At 44.5% G+C, this 20,016-nt stretch overlaps 1 protein-coding gene across 5 annotated transcripts in view; it reads left to right on the top strand.

The window, feature by feature from the left end:
- CLMN (calmin) overlaps nt 1–20,016 on the top strand; it is a 131,580-nt gene that overhangs the window by 91,418 nt on the left and 20,146 nt on the right. For all 5 annotated transcript variants that reach the window (XR_005200190.1, XR_005200191.1, XM_017528188.2 and 2 more), the window contains exons 4-9: nt 1,902–1,985; nt 6,365–6,457; nt 8,366–8,562; nt 10,848–11,041; nt 12,240–12,322; nt 17,243–18,871. Coding sequence is in view for 3 of the 5 variants with exons in the window: in XM_017528188.2 (XP_017383677.1) it covers nt 1,902–1,985; nt 6,365–6,457; nt 8,366–8,562; nt 10,848–11,041; nt 12,240–12,322; nt 17,243–18,871 (2,280 nt within the window). In the remaining 2 variants the exon portion in view is untranslated. The remainder of the gene's footprint in view (nt 1–1,901; nt 1,986–6,364; nt 6,458–8,365; nt 8,563–10,847; nt 11,042–12,239; nt 12,323–17,242; nt 18,872–20,016) is intronic.

Below are 20,016 nucleotides of genomic sequence, written 5' to 3' on the forward strand. Positions count from 1 at the left end.
TATACCTGCGTGCACACACACACACCTGGACAAGAAACTCTGAAGCAGTGACTTTTCTTTTTTATTGGTGCCTATGAGGCATATAATCATATGGGACAAACTAGTACCTTTAAAAAAAAAAAAAAAGTAAATGTATTTTAGTAAATAAATGCCCAGTGTTTTCTGTGAGGCTGTTAAGGCTTAAGATTAGAACTAAACAGTTAAAGTTTAGCCCGCCAGCCATTATATAAACTAGAATTATCACTAAAAACTGGAAAAATTGGAAGGGAAAGTCCTTTTGTTAACCACCCTAGGGCTAAAACTAGAACTGCTGGCTTCTAGAACATTCTTTTAAGTATGACTGAAGTGGAGCCAGCTGGCCTTGACATTCATTTCACCTTGGACATGAGCCAGACTTCTCCATGTTGCATGCATCTGCTGTGTGCAGATTGGCCCTTTTTCTCCTCTTCACAGACAGTGGGATTTTTCAGCCTTGGCACGGTTGACATTTGGGTCAGATGGTTTCTTATTGTGGGAAGATGTCCTGTGCATTGCAGGACATCTAGTATCTAACTGCTAAATGCCAACATCGCCCCCGGGTGTGACAGCCAGCCATCGCCCACACATGATGAAATGTTCCATGAGGGGGCAACCTGACCCAGTCCAGAATGTAGGAGTGTGAAGGTTGCGAAGACCTGCTCTGGAGTCCAGTGTTTGATTTGGCCTTGGCAACCCATCGTGCCTAATACAGAGGTGCAGCCGTGGGGTCACCCCTCTACCAAACCGTAGCTCAGCCAGCACAGAGTGTCCTGGGCCTGTCCTTAACTGTAGGTCTAGAGTCAAGAGTCCCTGCTTCCCTTCTCAGAAGTAATGTAGCTAATACCTTATCAGGCTTCTTAACCCTCCCCCACTTTGCTTTCTTAGTGGCAAAACAGGAGATAAAATTTATTAGCGGCACTCACAGAGGGCTATGCAATGTTATGTGATGAATTCCCAACAGTATGTGGTTCCTTGGAGGGACGTGCCATGAGCATGGTCTCCAAAAGACTCCATGAAAAAGTGCCTTCTGGTCCCTTGTTTGTGCTCCCAGCAACACAGGCTCCCCACTCTATTGCCAGAGCCCGGGTCACCAGCTGCTGTGTCCCTGGTGGGCCTCCGTGGGGAGTCTTTGATTCTGGAGCCCAGCCAAGAATAGGCCTCCACTTCCCCATGAGCGTGGCCTGGCACTTCACAGCTGGTACAACTGACCCACTGGTTTGCCATGAAATGCATCTTCCCCCAACCTGGAGGAGCCTCGATGCGCTTTGATTCGGGTTAAGTTGACTGTGATGGCAGTCCTGGTATGTAGAGTTAACACTGTCAGAGTTTTAGCTTCTGCAGACATCCTTCTCTCTTTCTCTCTTTTGACCTGGGATAACTGTCCACAAATCTCTTGGCTAGAAAACAGAAACATCTGCCGCCACTGGGGAGGACCTGGGCTGGATGATTTAGCAGCTGAGCGGTGATGCTGACAGCTCATGCTCCCTGCCCTAACAAAAGCAGCAGTTCAGCGAAGGGAACATGTGACTGAGGGTCTCAGGAGAAGGGAGGAATCTAACAAGCCAGGAGCTGGGTCCCAGAGAAAAAATTTGACAAATTTGTCCCTTGTCAGCTCACTTCAGTTCCCCCCACTCACCAGCTTCAGTGAGTTAAATCCCAAGTACTGTAAATAAGGCCAAGCTTCGAAAGCTCTCTGATGTCACATTTGTACGTCCTGAGAGGTACCTGGGTTTGGATGCATGCCAGGTGGGTGTTAGCTGTGAGCGCCTAACTTTGTCTTGAAACTCATGTGAAAAAAGTAAAGCACACCCAGCGGCAGCGCTGGGCATTGTGAAGTGCCTGCGTGGGTTGAATGTGCTTGTTTGTTCTGTTCTGTTTTATAGCTGCACGAATACAAATGTTCATCACATCGTATTTTTCGGTTGAACAACATAGCGAAAGCACTCAAGTTTTTGGAAGATAGCAATGTAAGTGTTTGAAGCGCATCCTGCTAACACAAGCTTGTCCTATGAGGAACAGAATGTCATCTGAAGTTCAGTGCCGGTCGCAAGAGAACCATGAAGCCTGAGCTAAAATGGTCAAATTCAACTAAGCTTAAATTTCACAGAAATCACTTAGGTGACCCCTCTGTTGGGAACATAGTCCCTGACTCCATGCCCACCCACTTTGCGTCCATCAGATTAAAACTCTGATGGATGTTCAGTTGCGGAAGGGCAGAGCAGCTGACCGGCTCTCAAATATTTGGAATTTAGTTCATGCTTTCCTCTTCATTTCCCTTAATAAGAGTATGGCGAGCATGTCCAAGTGTAAAGCTCTCTCTTGCAACTTAGAATATGGGAGAAAAAGGGGAAGAGGAAGACTAAATGAGTCAGGGAAAAAATTATAAAATTCTCCCTTTTTTGATGTAACTTTCTAGACTCTGATGAGCTTTTCCTGTGCCTGGAACTCTGCCCCATGTTCTTCGCACATGGGAAGGGTTGACTCATCAGGGATGGAGTTTCATTGCCCCTCTTTCATTAGGTTTCACCAATCAGTCCGTGTTAAAACAAAACCCAGCTTGCCCAACACATTGGCACACACACTGAGATTTTATCATAAAGTGGGATTCATTTGGGGTTCTTCATAGTAACAGAAGCTGAACTCAGTTGATTTAAGCAGAAAAGGAATTTGCTAAAAAGATACTGAGTAGCCACAGAATGACTTGAAAGACCAAGGAATCAGGGACAGAACCCTTGCCAGGCACCAGGACCACCGCAGAGCCCCCTGAAGGGACGGTGGGACATGCCCCCACTGCCCTGCCCCTGCAGCCTCAGGGCAGCCCCACCACTGCCTGCAGGAGGAGCTCTCTCTGCCTCGTGGTCATTTCAGCATCACAGTTTTGCTTTCAGCAACCAGTTTGGGTCACATTTACTAAGGGTCATTTGTGGGCCTGGGACTGCTCAGCGCTGGGGACAGACAGCTATGTTAGAGACTCATCTGTGCCTTCAAGATGCTTAGGGTCAGCTGGAAGAGACCTCACATGGACAGGAAGCTGCATGTTGCACCAGGGGCATGAAGAAGAGGGACGATCCTGCAGAGGTGAAAACAAACAGCTAAGTGGGAGGGACTAGCCTACGAACAGGTGTGGCAATGAGGAAGTGCAGTGCAGAGGCCTGGGGAGGCCTGGCCTCCTGACATCCATCTGTTGTATTTTCCAAACTGCTCGCAGTAGCTGCCTGGAGGTAATGAACATTAAAGCCTCCATCCACCCTACTTTTTCAAGCAATGGTAAATATTCCAAATGTGGGCATCCTACGTCAGCTTGGTGCCCTATTGGGCCCCATTGGCCAGGCGGGTAGGACAAGTGAACAGCCCAGTGGGAAGGCAAGCCCGAGGGAGTGAGCCAGGTGGAAAGGAGCATTTCAGATGCAGTGTCTATCCCATTCCCAGAATCCACAAAGTACTCAGTGGGCCCTCGCTGGTCGCTCCTTGTCCCATTGTCTCAGCCCACTGTCCTCAACAGGCTAAAACGGCTCTGCTGAGTCAAAGCAGTGCCCAGAACTGGGTGGTGGATGCCAGGCAGCAGCCAGGTCCTCTCTGCTCCAGGATTCAGATGACGTTAGGTGCTGTGCCTGGCCCGTGTCCCCCACTCCCTCCCCTGCAACCACATACCACAGAGCACAGTATTTATGCCCACGTCAGAGATGGGCTGCCCCACAGGACCAGCTCTATGACATACAAGTTACTCAGCTTTTCTGAGCCTGAACTTCCTCATCTCTAAAATGAGTATATTGTAAACACTAAAGAAACTCACCTGTGAAAATCACTCTCCATTCTCAGGATGGCCATTGTCACTCACTAGGCCCCTGAGTTATCACCCGAGATGTGATAACTAAGTATGATCCCACCTTCTCCCACCTGTAGAGGGAGAGGGGATCTTTCCATAAACCAGGTGGTCCACTTGTTTTCAGTCTGGAAAAACCAGCTGAGTTAGGAGGAAGAAGAGGAGGAAGACATTGTCCCTGAAGCTCTTGACTGACGTCTAGCTGTTAACTTTTTTATTCACCACCAAAAACAAAATGGTGGCTGGGTACCCAAGCCATGGTCTTTGGAAATACCTGCTCCTTGGGGCCTTGGACCACCTGCAATCACCATCTTCCCTCAGCCCAGTTCTCTGAACCTCATGGTCAGGAGGGTGCTTTCTTTACATGGCCCTCCCAAGAGCCAGCGGCTCCCTGCTCAGCCCTGCACCTCTTAGGATGGTGCACTGTGGTGCTTATGGCACCCCTACAAGGCAGCTCTGTCTCCTCACTTTGAAACCTCATTTTAGAGGGCCACAGCTGTCACTTGCCATTTGGGCTTCCTCCAGGTGAGAGGGAAGGCCGTGGTGGTCAAGTTGACTAGCGTCTTTGATTCCCTTGGACTGGAATGTGCTCAGTAAGCCACAGAAACAGAAGGTGCTGTCAGAGCAGTGGCTTAGCAGACAAGCAGGCGAGCTCTCACGCGTGATCCATCCTGCAGGACATGCGCTCGTGGTGAATGCAGACGCAGTACTGAACCTCAATTTGATTGACTGTGTTATTCATAGGATCGACAACTTCCTTCCTGGCCTCCAACCTGCCAGCGATGAGCCTGTGTTGTCTGAATTATATTCCTGGCATCTGCCCTCAAAACAGACTGCAGCCAGGGAACCCAGAAGTCTCCCTCGATTAGGCAAGCCCAGGCCTAACTGATTGGTGGTGTCAGAAACCCATGATGAACTGATAGGATCAGAGACCCATGTCAGACAGTTTAAAAAGCCATGAGGGGAAGTGAGAGAGGAAAGAAATAGAGGAGAAAGGAAAAGATTTCGTATGAGGTGCTCTCTTCAAGTTCTCTTTCCTGAGTCTACCAGGCAGAATTTTACAGTGTGGATCTGATGGTGTATCCTGACTTTGTTTCTCCTCTCCTCCTCCTGAAGAATGACTTTTGCTTTATTAAGCGTTGTTAAGAAAGATGAAAAAAAATGTGACAGACACCATTGTGGCCTGCAAAGCCTTAAATACTTCCTCTCTGGCCCTTTTCAGAGAGGTCTGCAGAGCCCCGATCTGTGTCCAGTACTGAGATTTTGTTTGTGGAATGAACTGATGACTTAGGGCAGTGATCCTCAAACCCGAGCATGCACCAGAATCAACTGGCACACTTGTTAAAATGCAGATTGCTGGGCTCACCCACAGTGTCTGATTCTGTAGGTATAGGGGAGAATGTACATTTCTAACATGGGGGGCCCACATGATGCAGATGCTGCTGGTCCAGATGCCAGGTTGGCCTTAGGGATTTACCAAGAGTGTCATTCTGTGGTCACAACATAGTTAAATACATAGGTAAGACCCTAAGGGTTTCTACAAGAGGCTCATTTTAACTAATCAGTGGGATGTTTTCTAATGGTGCAGAAACCCTGGGTATAAACCTTTTCCCAGCACATGATTTCTACTTAGCAGTGAACTCATCCACCCACAGTCCATGATTGCTGACGTCGGTGTTCTGTGCTTATTTCAAGGACATGCTAAATCCAGGCGTGGTGGTGTGTGTGTAGCAGACAGACCTACTGGGCATTTTCCAATCTCTCTTTCTCGGAAAAAGAATGACTGAAACCTTACCAGCTGCATGGCACTGGGCATGTTATATTTAACCTCTCTGAAATTTCCTCACCTGAACTGGAGGGACAATAGAAGTACCCACTGATATGGTTTGGCTGTGTCCCCACCCAAATCTCATTTTGAACTGTAGCTCCTATAATTGCCATGTGTTGTGGGAGGGACCTGGTGGGAGGTAGTTTGAATCATGGGAGCAGGTCTTTCCCGTGTTGTTCTCATGATAGTGAATAAGTCTCCCAGGATCTGATGGCTTTATAAAGGGGAGTTCCCCTGCACAGGTTCTCTTGCCTGCCGCCATGTAACATGTGCCTTGCTTCCCTTCACCCTCTGCCATGATTGTGAGACCTCCTCAGCCATATGGAACTGTGAGTCCATTAAACCCCTTTCCTTTGTAAATTACCCAGTCTCAGGTAGTATCTTTTCAGCAACATGAGAACGGACTAATACACCTGCACGATAGGGTTATTGTGAGTATAAACTGAGTAAATATTTGTAAGGAGTTTAGAATAGTGACTGCACATGGTAAGTGCAAGTGCTGTGTATGTGTTAATTAAATACGCTTTTGCATGCTGAGTGTCCCTGAGAATGGCAGCTTAAGTAAGAAAAACAGACTCATGAAAACACACACACACACACACACACACACACACACACAGAGAGAGAACTGGAAAATAACAAGTGTTATCTTCCCTGGACACCCCCCTTTAAGTTCATAACTTCCTTCCCTCCAGGTTAAACTGGTTAGCATCGATGCAGCAGAAATAGCAGATGGCAACCCTTCTTTGGTTCTTGGGCTGATATGGAACATAATCCTCTTCTTCCAGGTAAGATCATTTTCTTTCCAAAACACACAGTCATGATCTTGTGTCTTCTGAGCAGTGGCAGAAGAGAGTGGGGCTAGATCAGGGGAGGCAGTGAGGTTTAGCTTATGGCAGATTTTTATCTTTTTTACTCACTGAAAAAGCACTAGAAGAATCTGGTTGCTGAAGTGTTTGAGTCCCTGTGATTTTAAAAGTGGTGTGAGTTCTCTAGAAGAGAATATCCATCCTCTTGGGACTGGAAGAGTTAGATATTTACTTCAAAACATAGCTTTGTTCTAAAGTGTCACAAGAACTGGAGAAATACTCCTGACCAAAAATGGAACTTGGTAGAGTTACTTTCCTATAATCACTCAGTGCTCCTTAGAGACGATGAAAGAGCTTGCACAAAAGATGCCTGAGGAAGAAGGCTAGCAGGCGAGATCTTATTGTTCCATTCTTTGCAACCTCAGCCTCTAACTGGAAATGCACATTTCATAGAGGAAGAACTGGATCTGTGGTTGGAGTAGGAAGATGTCATTTTAAATAGTACTCAAGTTCATTTCCCTGTCAGGAGGAGAGAGCTGGTATCTCATTTTCTAAAGCCCACTCTCTTTAGCAATAGAAACTCATGGTTCACTGTTTGATCACCCTCCCAAGAGTGAAAGTGATCCACACAGGCATGATTTACTTGGGATTTTGGCTGAATGCCTGCATTTCAGAGAAACATGAGCACAAACAAGGTCTGGAGACAATAGTTCCTGTTCTGGGTGAACCCTGAACTTTAAAAAAAAAAAAAAAAAAGACTATCTCTCTGTTTCAGTTTCCATGTCTGTGAAATGGGAGCAGTGGTCATAATGTGCAGTGAGCATCAAAAGAAGCTATGTGGGCTGGGCACAGTGGCTCACTCCTATGATCCCAGAGCTTTGAGAGGCCATGGCAGCAGGGTCACTTGAGCCCAGGAGTTTGACATCAGCCCTGGAAACAGCAAGACCCCATCTCAATAAAAAAATAAACAAAATTAGCTGGGCATATTGGTGTGTACCTCTAGTCCCAGCTACTTGGAAGGCTGAGGTTGGAGGATTGCTTGAGCCTGAGAGTTCAAGGCTATATTGAGATCATATCTTGAAACCATACTCCAGTCTGGTGGACAGAATGAGATCCTGTCTCAAAAAAAAAAAAAAAAAGAAGTTGCCGCCATGTGTTATATATATGCTTCAATTACTGCTGCCTGTTATTAGACTTCCTCAGAGATTCTGGAAACATCCTAAAGATGTGTTAAAAGAATGGGGAGTGGAGTGAGGAAATCTTCCTGGAAAAAGTGACGCCAGAGCTGGGTTTTGAAGGATGAGTAGGATAGGAATGCACTAGACCCCTACTCATCCTTCAAACTAAGTTAGACTTAACCTACTGTGTGTGTGAATTGCCTGCGGGTGGTATTGAAGCAGATTCTGATTCCAGTAGCTCTGGGGTAGAACCTAGGGTTCTGCGTGTCTTACGGAAGTCTTCAAGAGAGGAGTTCACTGATGGAGGGAGGGGACATGGAGGCAGCAAGGGCAGGATGAGCAGAGGTAGTGGGGCTTGAAAGAGTGCAGTGAAGTCTGGGAATGATGGGTGGTGAGAGGAAAGGGGTGGTGGAGTCAGGTCGGGAAGATCTTGTGTGAAGTGGTGGCTGGAGCTGGAGAGACTTCAGGAAAAGATGGTCCTCCCTGTAGAGTGTAATTTTGTGTACCACAAGCCACATGAAACGGTCATGCCATCGCAAGTACTGCCTGTCCCCTGCCACAGCCATCCGAAAGGGCTTCTCTGCATTCAGGGAACCAATTCTGCATGAGCTGGTCCCTCCAGCCATGGTCATGTGTCCACTAGCCTGACAAGGGGCTTGCTGGGAGGGTGGGTCTGTTGCTGGGGTCTGAAATACCATTTTCCTTCCAGATTAAGGAGCTCACAGGCAACCTCAGCAGAAACTCTCCATCTTCCAGCCTCTCCCCCGGCTCAGGGGGCACAGACTCAGACTCATCCTTCCCACCCACACCCACCACAGAGAGAGAGAGGAGCGTGGCCATATCGGTGAAAGACCAGAGGAAGGCCATCAAGGCCCTGTTGGCATGGGTGCAGAGAAAAACGAGAAAGTAAGCCACAGCCCCCTCTCCCTGCTCCGCTTCATTTAATTAGCTGCTTTCAGGCAGAGGAGAAGAGAATTAGTATTTATTAAGGTGCCAGTTATGTATGTGCCCGTTGCTTCCTATAGAATATCAGAACAGGAAACACTGCATTTTTTTCTGGTTTTGCAGCACACACAAAATGCAGTTTGCAGAACGTTTGGTTTGCACAAGGCTAATGAGAAGATTTGAACACAGATCAGAGGGGCTTTCATCATGCTGTTTCCCAAAATGGGCCTGTCTCGTGGATTCTAATGACTTGTACACATTTAAGCTTCAGGACATCTTCCAGTGTCTGTACCTACTTTTAAAATAGTAATAATAGGTTTGGTGCAGTGGCTCACACCTGTAATCCCAGCACTTTTGGAGGCTGAGGTGGACGGATCACCTGAGGTTGGGAGTTCGAGACCAGCCTGACAACATGGAGAAATCTCGTCTCTACTGAAAATACAAAAATTAGGCAGGAGTAATGGCACATCCCTGTAATCCCAGCTACTCAGGAGGCTAAGGCAGGCAAATCACTTAAACCCGGGAGGTGGAGGTTGCAGTGAGCTGAGATTGCGCCATTGCACTCCAGCCTGGGCCAAACCAAAAAAAAGTAACAATAAAGGCTGTAAGGCCTGACCTTCCAAAATCGAGACAGGTGAACTGGAGCAAAGTTCTGGCCCTGTTTCACCTTACACCAGCAGCTGAGTGATTTTAGCCAATTTGTTTCAGGCCTTTTTACCAGAAGCAGGCCCACAGCCCCTGGACCATGGGCCCACATGCCAGGCCAGTGTGGTGGAAACCAAACCAACATGGGGCTGCCCCAGCTTCTCAGCATACAGACTGGTTGAGAACCTGGTGAATCATTTACCTTTCCATGCTCCAACTGCAAATGGTAACCTATGACTCACTGCCTTCCAGGACAGTTAGGTGAAATGGAATAAAACCCATGAAAGCACCTTTCACAGTACCAACCCATATTAAGCACTTCACAGACATTGATTCCTTCCTCCCCTGTGTGGAAATAAAAGGGGGAAAAGAGTGGATCTTTGGAGTTTTGATTGAGAGATCAAGCATGGTAGATTGAAATTGACAAATGCGAATAACCATTAAATGTTGTTTACATACAAATCAACCAAAAAACAGATCATTGCCAGGAGTTAGGGTAGAAGGAGGGCGTGACCGTAAGGGAGAGAAGTGTCTTGGGGTGATGGGACAGTTCTGTTTCTCTACTGTGGTGGTTACATGAATCTGTGCACCACCCCCATGAAAACTGGCACCCATGAAAACATGAAATTCAAATGCAGTCCGTAGCTTACTTAATAATTGTATTGGACCAGTGTTGGTGTTCTGGTTTGGATGACACACCCTGGTAACGTACGATGCCGTCACTGGAGGAAGCAGGGGAAAGAACAGGAACTCTGTACTGTGTTTGCAACTTCTCTTGGGTCTTAAAGGATTTCTAAATAAAAAGATGTTTGGGCCGTTTGTTTTTTGTTTTTTTAAGAGAGTTCATTGACCACAGTTGAGAGATTGGTGGAGTCTCAGGATGGATTCTAAAGGAAATCAGCGTCTGGCAGGATTCTCTTCTCTTTTGTTCTTCACTTTTACTTTTAAAAATTTAGGTAGCCTCCATTCAACAAAATAGATTGAAAGCTCATCTGCCCCTCGCTTAACAATGATGCTTGTATTTCTATTACTGGTAATAGCAGCTGTCATTTCGTGAGTGGCTTTCGTGGGCTCCCAACATCGCATGTTAGATTGACCCTATGACATGGCCCTTCTGGGGCCAGGTTCGGCTTTCCCCACAAAAGCCCCAGCAAGTTCACTGTGTGGAGTTTGAGGCTCAGAGAGGTAGGCGACTTGCCCAAGGCCACAGCACTAGAAGCATAGAGGGGACAGCTGAAGTACAAACTTGTGTCTTTCTGGCTCCATTTATATGGCACCACACATTCTTATTATGTTTTCAACGTCACTGATACAAGGAATGGTCTATACAGTTGGCCCTTTATGTGTCTGGAAATCGGGGAACGCAGGGTCCTATTTTGCCTCATGGTGCAATGTATACCCTCCTATTCCATTTGGCTGGAAATGGAAATGTGCGTGGTTCAGGGCAGCTCTCCCACGCTCAGGGACCAAGGCATCTTTACCTGGTGAGGCTGGCAGCTCTGCCCCACTCAGAAACCGACGCGGCTGCTGTATGCTGACCTTGCACCTTTGAGTTTGTTTACTCACCTGCATCCTGGCCACTGCTGCTGTTTTTCCTTCAGGTATGGCGTGGCAGTGCAGGACTTTGCGGGCAGCTGGAGGAGTGGACTGGCTTTCCTGGCAGTGATCAAGGCCATTGACCCCAGCCTGGTGGACATGAAACAGGCCCTGGAAAATTCCACACGAGAAAATCTCGAGAAGGCTTTCCGCATTGCACAGGATGCCCTGCACATCCCCAGGCTCCTGGAGCCAGAAGGTAGCAGTGGTCCTTTCTCTTTCTTTCCAATCATGTTTATTACACATATACCACTTGCTGTTCCATGTAGAAAATTTGGAAAATACAGAAAAATCTAATGAAGGAGATTTTGTCTCCTATATTTCTACCACTCAGATCATATGAATATTTTTTCAATATTTTATATATATCTGATTATATTTTTACATAATTGGTATCATTCACTGCCTGTATAATTTTGCACTTTTTTACTTATGTCATAACTATTTTACATACTACTACAATGCATTATTATATATTTTTATTGGCTGCATAATAGTTCATCTAGTGGGCGTACTAAAATGTATTTAGCAGCCGGGCGTGGTGGCTCATGCCTGTAATCCCAGCACTTTGGGAGGCCAAGGCGGGTGGATCACCTGAGGTCAGGAGTTTGAGACCAGCCTGACCAATATGGCGAAACCCCATCTCTGCTAATAATACAAAAGTTAGCCAGGCGTGGTGGCACAGTCTGTAATCCCAGCTGCTCGGGAGGCTGAGGCAGGAGAATTGCTTGAACCCGGGAGGCGGAGGTTGCAGTGAGCTGAGATTGTGCCATTGCACGCTAGCCTGGGCGACAGAGCCAGACTCTGTCTCAAAAAAAAAAAAAAAAAAAAGCTTAGCTCTTCCGCTACTGGTAGACATTGAGGTGGTTTCTGAAATATTTCCTCTTATATGTAACAGTGCAGTGAACATCTTAATAAAGCTCAACGTGCATCCCAGATTATTTTCTTAAGGACCAGATTTCATTAGCAGAATGACAGAGGGGGAGAGTCCACTCCTGTTTAAGGGGTTTGGCTATCTCTGTCAAGTAGCCTTCCACATGGATCAGGCTAACATAGGACTCCTGGTACCATATGTAGGCTGCCTGGTTCACCATCCTTGCCCATGGAGCCAGCAGTGAGCTGGTTGCTCACTGTGGCAGGGACTAAAGCAGCAAGGAAGAAGGGACAGAATTTTGGAAATAAGAAGTCCTGGATTCTATATCCTTGCTTCTCTGTTCATCTGCCGGCTGTGAGATTTCAAATGATTTGCCCTCTTTGAGCCTAAAGTTCCTCAAGTGAAAAATAAAGAGAAAAAACCCTCAATGATGTGTGGGTTTCTTCACCATTAGGCATGCAGGGAAATTATTGAAAACGTGTGTGTCTGTATCTCCTGCTAATCCCTGTGTCTCTCTTGACAGACATCATGGTTGACACACCGGACGAGCAGTCTATCATGACTTATGTGGCACAGTTTCTAGAGCGTTTTCCGGAGCTGGAAGCCGTATGTTTGCTTTTCTTACCTTTAATTCAGAAACCATACATTTCCATTTGCTGGCCGTTAGACGAAGCAGGGACTTGGGCAGCGTTGGTCTCTGTAACTAGCAGTCATAATCGCCAGTTGTTCTTAAGTCCCTTGAGCATGTCCTTACCACATTTTAACTTCCGAAAGATAGTATTCCCCCCTCATATGCAGGGGATACAGTTCAAGACCCCCAGTCGATGCTTGAAAACTTGGATAATACCGAACCCTATATATACCATTTTTTCCTATACATACGTACCTATGATAAAGTTTAATTTATAAATTAGGCACAGAAAGATATTAACAACAACTAATAGTTACATAGAACAGTTATAACCATGGGTCAACATTATTACTTTTGCACTTTGGGGCCATTATTAAGTAAAATAAAGGTTATGTGAACACGAAGACTTTGATATCATGACGGCTGATCTCTGATCATCCAGACAGCTACTGACTGAGCGTAGATGGCGTGGATGTGCTAGACAAAGAAACGAGTCAAGGCCCAGGCAGGACAGAGCAGGATGGTGAGAGATTTCATCCCACTACTCAGAACAGCATGCTATTTGAAACTTCGGAATTATTTCTGGAATTTTCCATTTAATATTTTCAGACCACAGTTGACCATGGGTGACTGAAGCCTTGGAAAGCAAAACCTCAGATAAGGAGGGAACTACTATATGTAACATGCATTAAGTTTCAAAGCAGGATGGAACTTGATGCCTCCCACAAACCTCTTCCCATGACAAACTTTATTAAGATTGCAAAAGATGCTCACTGACAAAAAGGATCTGCTTCTTGATTTTTCAGATGTCAGATGGAACATGTTAGCATCTACCAGATTTTTATCAGTGTTAAAAATCATAAAAGACACTGATCATTGAAAAGCCTGCCTTTTTATTTTCAGAATTCCAGATTATACTTAGTGACAGATTTTTTGGGGGGCACAGAATCAGACCTTTTAGAAGCTGTCCTGGCCCCATGGAACTCCCACCCAACCCATGCGCAGCCCTGAAATGGTAATGTTAATGACAGTGATGACAGACGCTTCTTGAATCCATTAGTAATTGACTGAACCCCTGCCCCTGGCTTAGGGAACTCAAAAATAAACTAGATGGCTGAGGTCCCTGGCCTTGAGGAGCTTTGTTCTAATAAAGGAAACAGTCATAAGTCAGGAAAAATGTAACTTCAGTAGTTAGGAGTACCAGACAGAAAAAAAGAAAGCATAAAGAATTAAAGGATGCTTGCAGGAGAGGGGGGCTGCTTTTCTAGCTGGCTGCCTTGCCCCTGTGTCTCTGGGCTGCCTGCCATTCCTGCAATCCAGCATGGCTCAGTATCATAATCCTCTTTTTATAGATGAAAATGAGGGTCTCAAAGAGGCTTAAAGACCTCTCCACAGTCACTCAGCTACCAAGAACAGAGCTGGGGTTTGGCCCTTCTGTAGTTCCAAGGTTTAGGCTCTTGGTTCCCTTACAACATGCAGCTGAAACTGGGGCTCCGTTTTGTACAGAAGAGTTTCCCAGAATCCTCCGTGCCGTGGCTTTCATCCTGGCTCTGACCTGTGTGTGTTGACTGCTGGTCCCTGCACCACATATGGACCCCTTACAGGGCGCTTTGGAAGCAGGAATTTCTGGGCTGGAAAGCCAGTTCTCCACTTGGAGCCGTGTGAGCTCAGGCTGGTGACTTGAACTCTCTGATACACGTCTGTATTGAATGTGTATCTATTGAATGTGTGTCATCTGTAAGATGGAAATATGACCACATTTCAAGGTTATGTGAAGAATAAACAGTTATGTGAAGTACTTAGTACTGTGCCTGGAACAACAGTGGATGTTTAGCAAATAATGATGACCTGGTCAATGGGTATAAAGTTACAGTTACATAGAGGGAATCAGGTCTGGTGTTCTATTGCACAGCAAGATGACTATAGTTAATAATGGAAACGGTGTCTCACATCTATAATCCCAACACTTTGGGAGGCTGAAGCAGGAGGATTGCTTGAGCCCAGGGGTGAAAGACCAGCCTGGGCAACAAAGCAAGAGCCTATCTCTACAAAAAAGAAAGAAAGAATAATGCACTGTGTATTTCAAGAGAAGATTTTAACTGTTTCACTACAAAGAAATGATAAATATTTGAGGGGACAAATATATGGATTTCTCGGATTTGATTATTTTACAATGTATACATGTTTTAAAACATCACATTATACTCCATACATGTATACAATTATTATTTGTCAACTAAAAAGTTAAACATAGAAGAAAGGGATCTAGCCCTGCGAATACCTTGATTTTAATCTGTTGAGACCTGTTTTGGATTTCCGATGTCCAGAACCGTAACAAATTTTTGTCGTTTGAAGCAAAAAAACGGAAAAAAAAAAGTAGTGATTATTATTTTGCATTTCAGTTTTCGTGGCCTGTTACTGAGTTTTGAAATACTGGCATTGGGGCTTTCATTAGCCCTGAGCTCTTAATCTGTAGGCAGAGTTTGAAATCAACTAAAACATACAGTATTTGCCTGAGTCAAAGCCACAGCTAGGATTCAGCAAATCTGACAGAGATCTCCCCAATGCTGAGGTCAGAAACTGTGGATAGGAAAAGATTGAGCCAGAAATCATACCTGGAGAAAGTCATCCTGGTTCACAGAACATGGTGCATCACTGCAGAACAATCTATTTGCATCTCCAAGGGAATACAGATGGGAATTCACAGCTTATCCAGACACACAGTGAATGCTCCTAACAATTCTGCTGAGTTAGTTCATTTCAGTAAACATTTGTGGGGCCCTGACCATGTAGCAGACATTGTTATTAGCTTTATGGCCCAGCACATGGTTTCTTCTGGTAAATGTGCCATATGCATTTGAAAAGAAAGTCTCTTACGCAGTTAAATAATTGGTATTGTTTAATATGCTGTTAATATGTGAATATGCTATTCTAATAGTCTATATTTATACTGATTTTTTTCTGCTTTCCTGTTCAATTAATATAGGAGAGAAATGTTAAAAAAAAAAAAAAAACCTATGATTGTGAATTTATTTCTTCTCTTAGTTCTGCCAGTTTTTGTTTTATACATGTTGATGCTATACTGTTAAATGCATAGACACTTATGATTTATTATATCTTCCTGATAACTTGATTGCTTTATTTTTATGAAATTTCTCTCTGTCTTGAAGTGTGCTTTATCTATATAAATATAGCCATAGCAGCTTTATTTTCATTTTTAAAAACATTTTTATTTTATTTTATTTGGGTGTCTTACATTGGAAAGCAGCTTTCTTATGATTAGTGTTTGTGTGATATCTTTTTTCCTTTCGGTGTATATATACTTATATTTAAAGTATGTCTCTTGTAAACAGTATACAGTTGGGTCTTGTTTTGTATTCATTCTGGCAAGCTCTGTCATTTAATCAGTGTGTTTTTCATATGTTTATATAGGTTTAATCTGCCATCTTGGTTATTGTTTTCCATTTGTCTGATCTGTTGTATGCTCCATTGTTCTTCCTTCTTAAACTTTTTTTGGATTATTCAAGAATTTTTTTGGTGTGCATTTATCTTCTTTATTGGTTTTTTAACCGCATCACCTTGTTTTACCTTTTTTGTAGCTGTTCTAGTGATAACACTCATCTTTAACATACATCAGCTTACCTTAAATTAACATACTACCTTGATATATTAAAATTCATTATGGATTAAAATCAATGCATATTTTACGTATATCACATATACAATTTTACTTACCTCATCTCCATTTCTTTTGCTACTATGTTGTCATTTACTTTGCGTCTACATATGTTTTAATCCTCAATACCTTGTTATTATTTTTTTGCTTTAATTAGCTAGTTGGCTTTTTAAGAAAACTTTGAAGTAGTTTTTTATATTGACCATATATTCACCATTTCAAGTACTGTTCATTCCTTCCTTTAGGCTTTATGTCTGAGATTGTGTTCTTTGAGCCTGAAGAACTGTTACTTTGTATTTCTTATAGCATAGATTAGTTATTCTAGAGTCTTTGCTTGCAAATTCTAACTTGGAATCATACATGGGTCTATTTCTAATGATTATTTTTTCTCTTGATAATGGATTTCGTTTTCCTGCCTCTTCATGTCTTGTAATTATTTTATGTCAAACTTGGTATATAAAAGAACAATAGAGGTTGGAGTAGATGTCATTTTTTTCCCCCTCAGGAAATATAGCCCTTTCCCAAACAAGTGCCTAAGATGAGGAGCTGTCATTTTGATCATATCGGAGTTGATAGGAGCTACGTTGAAGTTTTATTTAATTTCTTCTCTCTCGTTTTAAACAATTTGAGGCTGCAGTCAATTCACTCTATCAGTGCATTGGGAGCCAATCACTGCACTACCTCAAGTCATTTTCTGCTTTTTAGCCCTGCCCCCAGCTGGCTCTTACACAGCATAATTCCCCATGTGGGCTAATTAGTATATGATGAGAATTATTTTTGTATTTGGAGCCCTTCCAGATCCAGTCTCTCATACCAGCCCACACAATCAGTAAAGATTTGGCTGACCTTGCCTTATCTCGGATGGATTAGCTCACGTCCATACCCAGACCAGACAGCATGGTCAAGTATGAAGTGGCTGACAATCTCTGCTCACTTTAGAAGAGATTGTCCTTCTTTAGAGCTTGGTTTATTGAGATTCCTTACATCCATAGCTTTTAAAAAACATGACATCTTACATTTTTATTTATCAGATGTTTTCTATTTCAGCAGGAATGAAAGTCTTCTCTAACCACTTACATCTTAATTAGAACACTTTGCATTAGTTTTGAAGTGGCTTTTTCTATTTTTGTTTGTGTTTTGAGAGAGGTAGATATAGGTTGTACTTAAACCCTCTTCTTTTTTTTGTTGTTTTTTTTTTTTTGTTCTTTTTTTTTTGTAGGAAGATATTTTCTATTCAGATAAAGAAGTTCCTATTGAATCCACTTTTGTTCATATCAAAGAAACTCCTTCTGAACAGGAGAGCAAAATCTTCGTTCTGAATGAAAATGGGGAGCACACCTACACTATTAACCATGAAACCAGCCACCCACCACCCTCCAAAGTCTTTGTCTGTGACAAGCCTGAGAGCATGAAGGAATTCCGCCTGGATGGTATTTCTAGCCATGCACTGTCAGACAGTTCCACTGAGTTTGTGCACCAGATCATTGACCAGGTCCTGCAAGGGGGCCCAGGTGACACCAGTGACATCAGTGAGCCATCTCCAGAAACCTCCATTTTATCATCCAGAAAGGAGAGCCAGAGGTCCAACTCTTTGCCAATCAAGAAAACAGTTCACTTTGAGGCCGACAGCTGCAAGGATGCTTCCTGCAGTAAGGACCTGTCCCTTCACTTTGAAGGGAGCCCGAGAGTGGCAAAGGAACCACTGATGGAGGATGGACACATCTTGGCAGTTGAGGTTGCTGAGGAAAAGGAATGGAAACAGGAATCCTTGAAGATTCCAGAATCCTTCTCTGACAAGGTCCCTGGTGATGTTTTTTTTGCGGAGGGCACGATCAATAATTCTCAGTCTTCTTCCTCCTATAATGGTGCTTTAGAGAGTACAGCCAGCCACGATGAAGAAAGTCACTCTCTTTCACCCCCAGGAGAGAATACCATGATGGCCAATTCCGTGGAGTTCAAGGTTAATCTGATGACTGTAGAACCTCTGGATGAGGAAGACTATTTTGAAGCCATCCCATTAAAAACCTCGAAATTTAACAGCGACCTAATAGATTTTGCTTCTACCAGCCAGGCTTTCAACAAAGTTCCTTCACCTCATGAGACAAAACCTGATGAGGATGATGAGGCTTTTGAGAATCATGCTGAAAAACTTGGTAAAAGGAGTACTAAATCTGCTCACAAAGAGAAAGATTCGCCAGAGCCTCAAGTTAAGTCTAACAAACATGAAGCTCACCAGGACTCCGGAGAAGAAGCTGAAGGCTGTCCTTCAGCCCCAGAAGAGACACCAACAGATAAAAAGCCAGAGGTATATGAGAAGGCCAAGGGAAAGTCCATCCGTCCTCATGATGAGGAAGAGGGAGAAGACGGTGACCTGCAGGGTGTGGGTGAGGAATTATCTTCCAGCCCCACAAGCAGCAGTGTCAGTCTGGAGACCCTTGGGAGCCACAGTGAAGAAGGCCTGGATTTCAAGCCCTCCCCACCCGTCTCAAAGGTTTCCGTCATTCCCCATGACGTCTTCTATTTCCCGCACTATGAGGTTCCCCTGGCTGCAGTTTTGGAGGCTTATGCAGAAGACCCAGAGGATCTAAAAAATGAAGAAATGGATCTCGAAGGTCCAGAGGGTTGTATGCAAGACCTGGACTCCAGGGAGGAGGAGGCTGATGGCTCTCAGAGTAGCTGCAGTTCCTCAGTGCCAGGCGAGTGCCTCCCCAGTGCCAGCGACCAGGTGCTGTATCTCAACAGGGATGGTGGGAATACCACACCAGCCTCGGAACCTGCTCCTCTGGCCCCCCATGAGGACCACCAACAAAGGGAGACCAAAGAGAGTGACCCCATGGACAGCCACCAGGTACGTGACCGTGGGATTTGGGAACCCAGGGTCCTGCCTGGGAGACTTGGCAGTTCTTTTTCTGAAGCTCAGCTTCTTGCTCTATAAAATAGCGATGAGGGGGCTTCCCATGGGACTCCCACGGTAAAAAATTCAAAGAGGCATCTACTGTAAGGCTCAGGCAAATGCAGGTTTGACACCCAAGGGTGAGCACCTCCTGAAGTCCTGCACTGGGCACCTCACTGGCTTTCCCCCAGGCCTGGCCCAACTCACAGGGATGCTGTGAGGATCAAGTGAGGTTGCCTTTGAGGGTCCAGCAGAGTAGGAGCAGAAATGATTTCAAAAGCAGTCATTGTCGCAGGGCAAGGGTTGAAAACTTTGTTGTGTGCTATGCTCTGTGCTGGGCGGTGGGATCAGAAGAGCCCATCTCCCTTTATGCTGTTTACACGCCCGTGTCTAATACAGAAACCAAAGACTAGTGCCCAACAGGCAAAAATCCTTTAAAAATGGAAAAAGCTCACCATCACTGATCATCAGAAAAATGCAAATCAAAACCACAGTGAGATTCCATCTCATGCCAGTCAGAATGGCGATTATTAAAAAGTCAGGAAGCAATAGATGCTGGCGAGGCGGTGGAGAAACAAACTCTTTTACACCACTGGTGGGATTGTAAATTAGTTCAACCATTGTGGAAAACAGTGTGGCGATTCCTCAATCTGATTTCAGAACCAAAACTACCACTTGACCCAGCAATCCCATTACTAGGTATATACCCAGAGGAATATAAATCATTCTTCTGTAAAGACACATGCACACATATGTTTACTGCAGCACTATTTACAATAGGCAAGACATGTAACCAACCCAAATGCCCATCAATGATAGACTGGATGAAGAAAATGTAGAACATATATACCATGGAGTACAATGCAGCCGTAAAAAGTAATGAGTTCATACCCTTTGCAGGGACATGGATGAGGCTGGAAGCCATCATTCTCAGCAAACTAACAGAGGAAGAGAAAACCAAACAGTACATGTTCTCACTCATAAGTGGGAGTTGAATAATGAGAACACATAGACATGGGGAAGGGAACATTGCACACCAGGAACATAAGTTCCTATATCCCAGAACTTAAAGTAAAATAAAATTTAAAAACCTAAAAATC

The sequence above is a fragment of the Cebus imitator genome, unplaced genomic scaffold (assembly GCF_001604975.1).
Source record: "Cebus imitator isolate Cc_AM_T3 unplaced genomic scaffold, Cebus_imitator-1.0 Scaffold52, whole genome shotgun sequence".
Taxonomy (NCBI): domain Eukaryota; kingdom Metazoa; phylum Chordata; class Mammalia; order Primates; family Cebidae; genus Cebus; species Cebus imitator.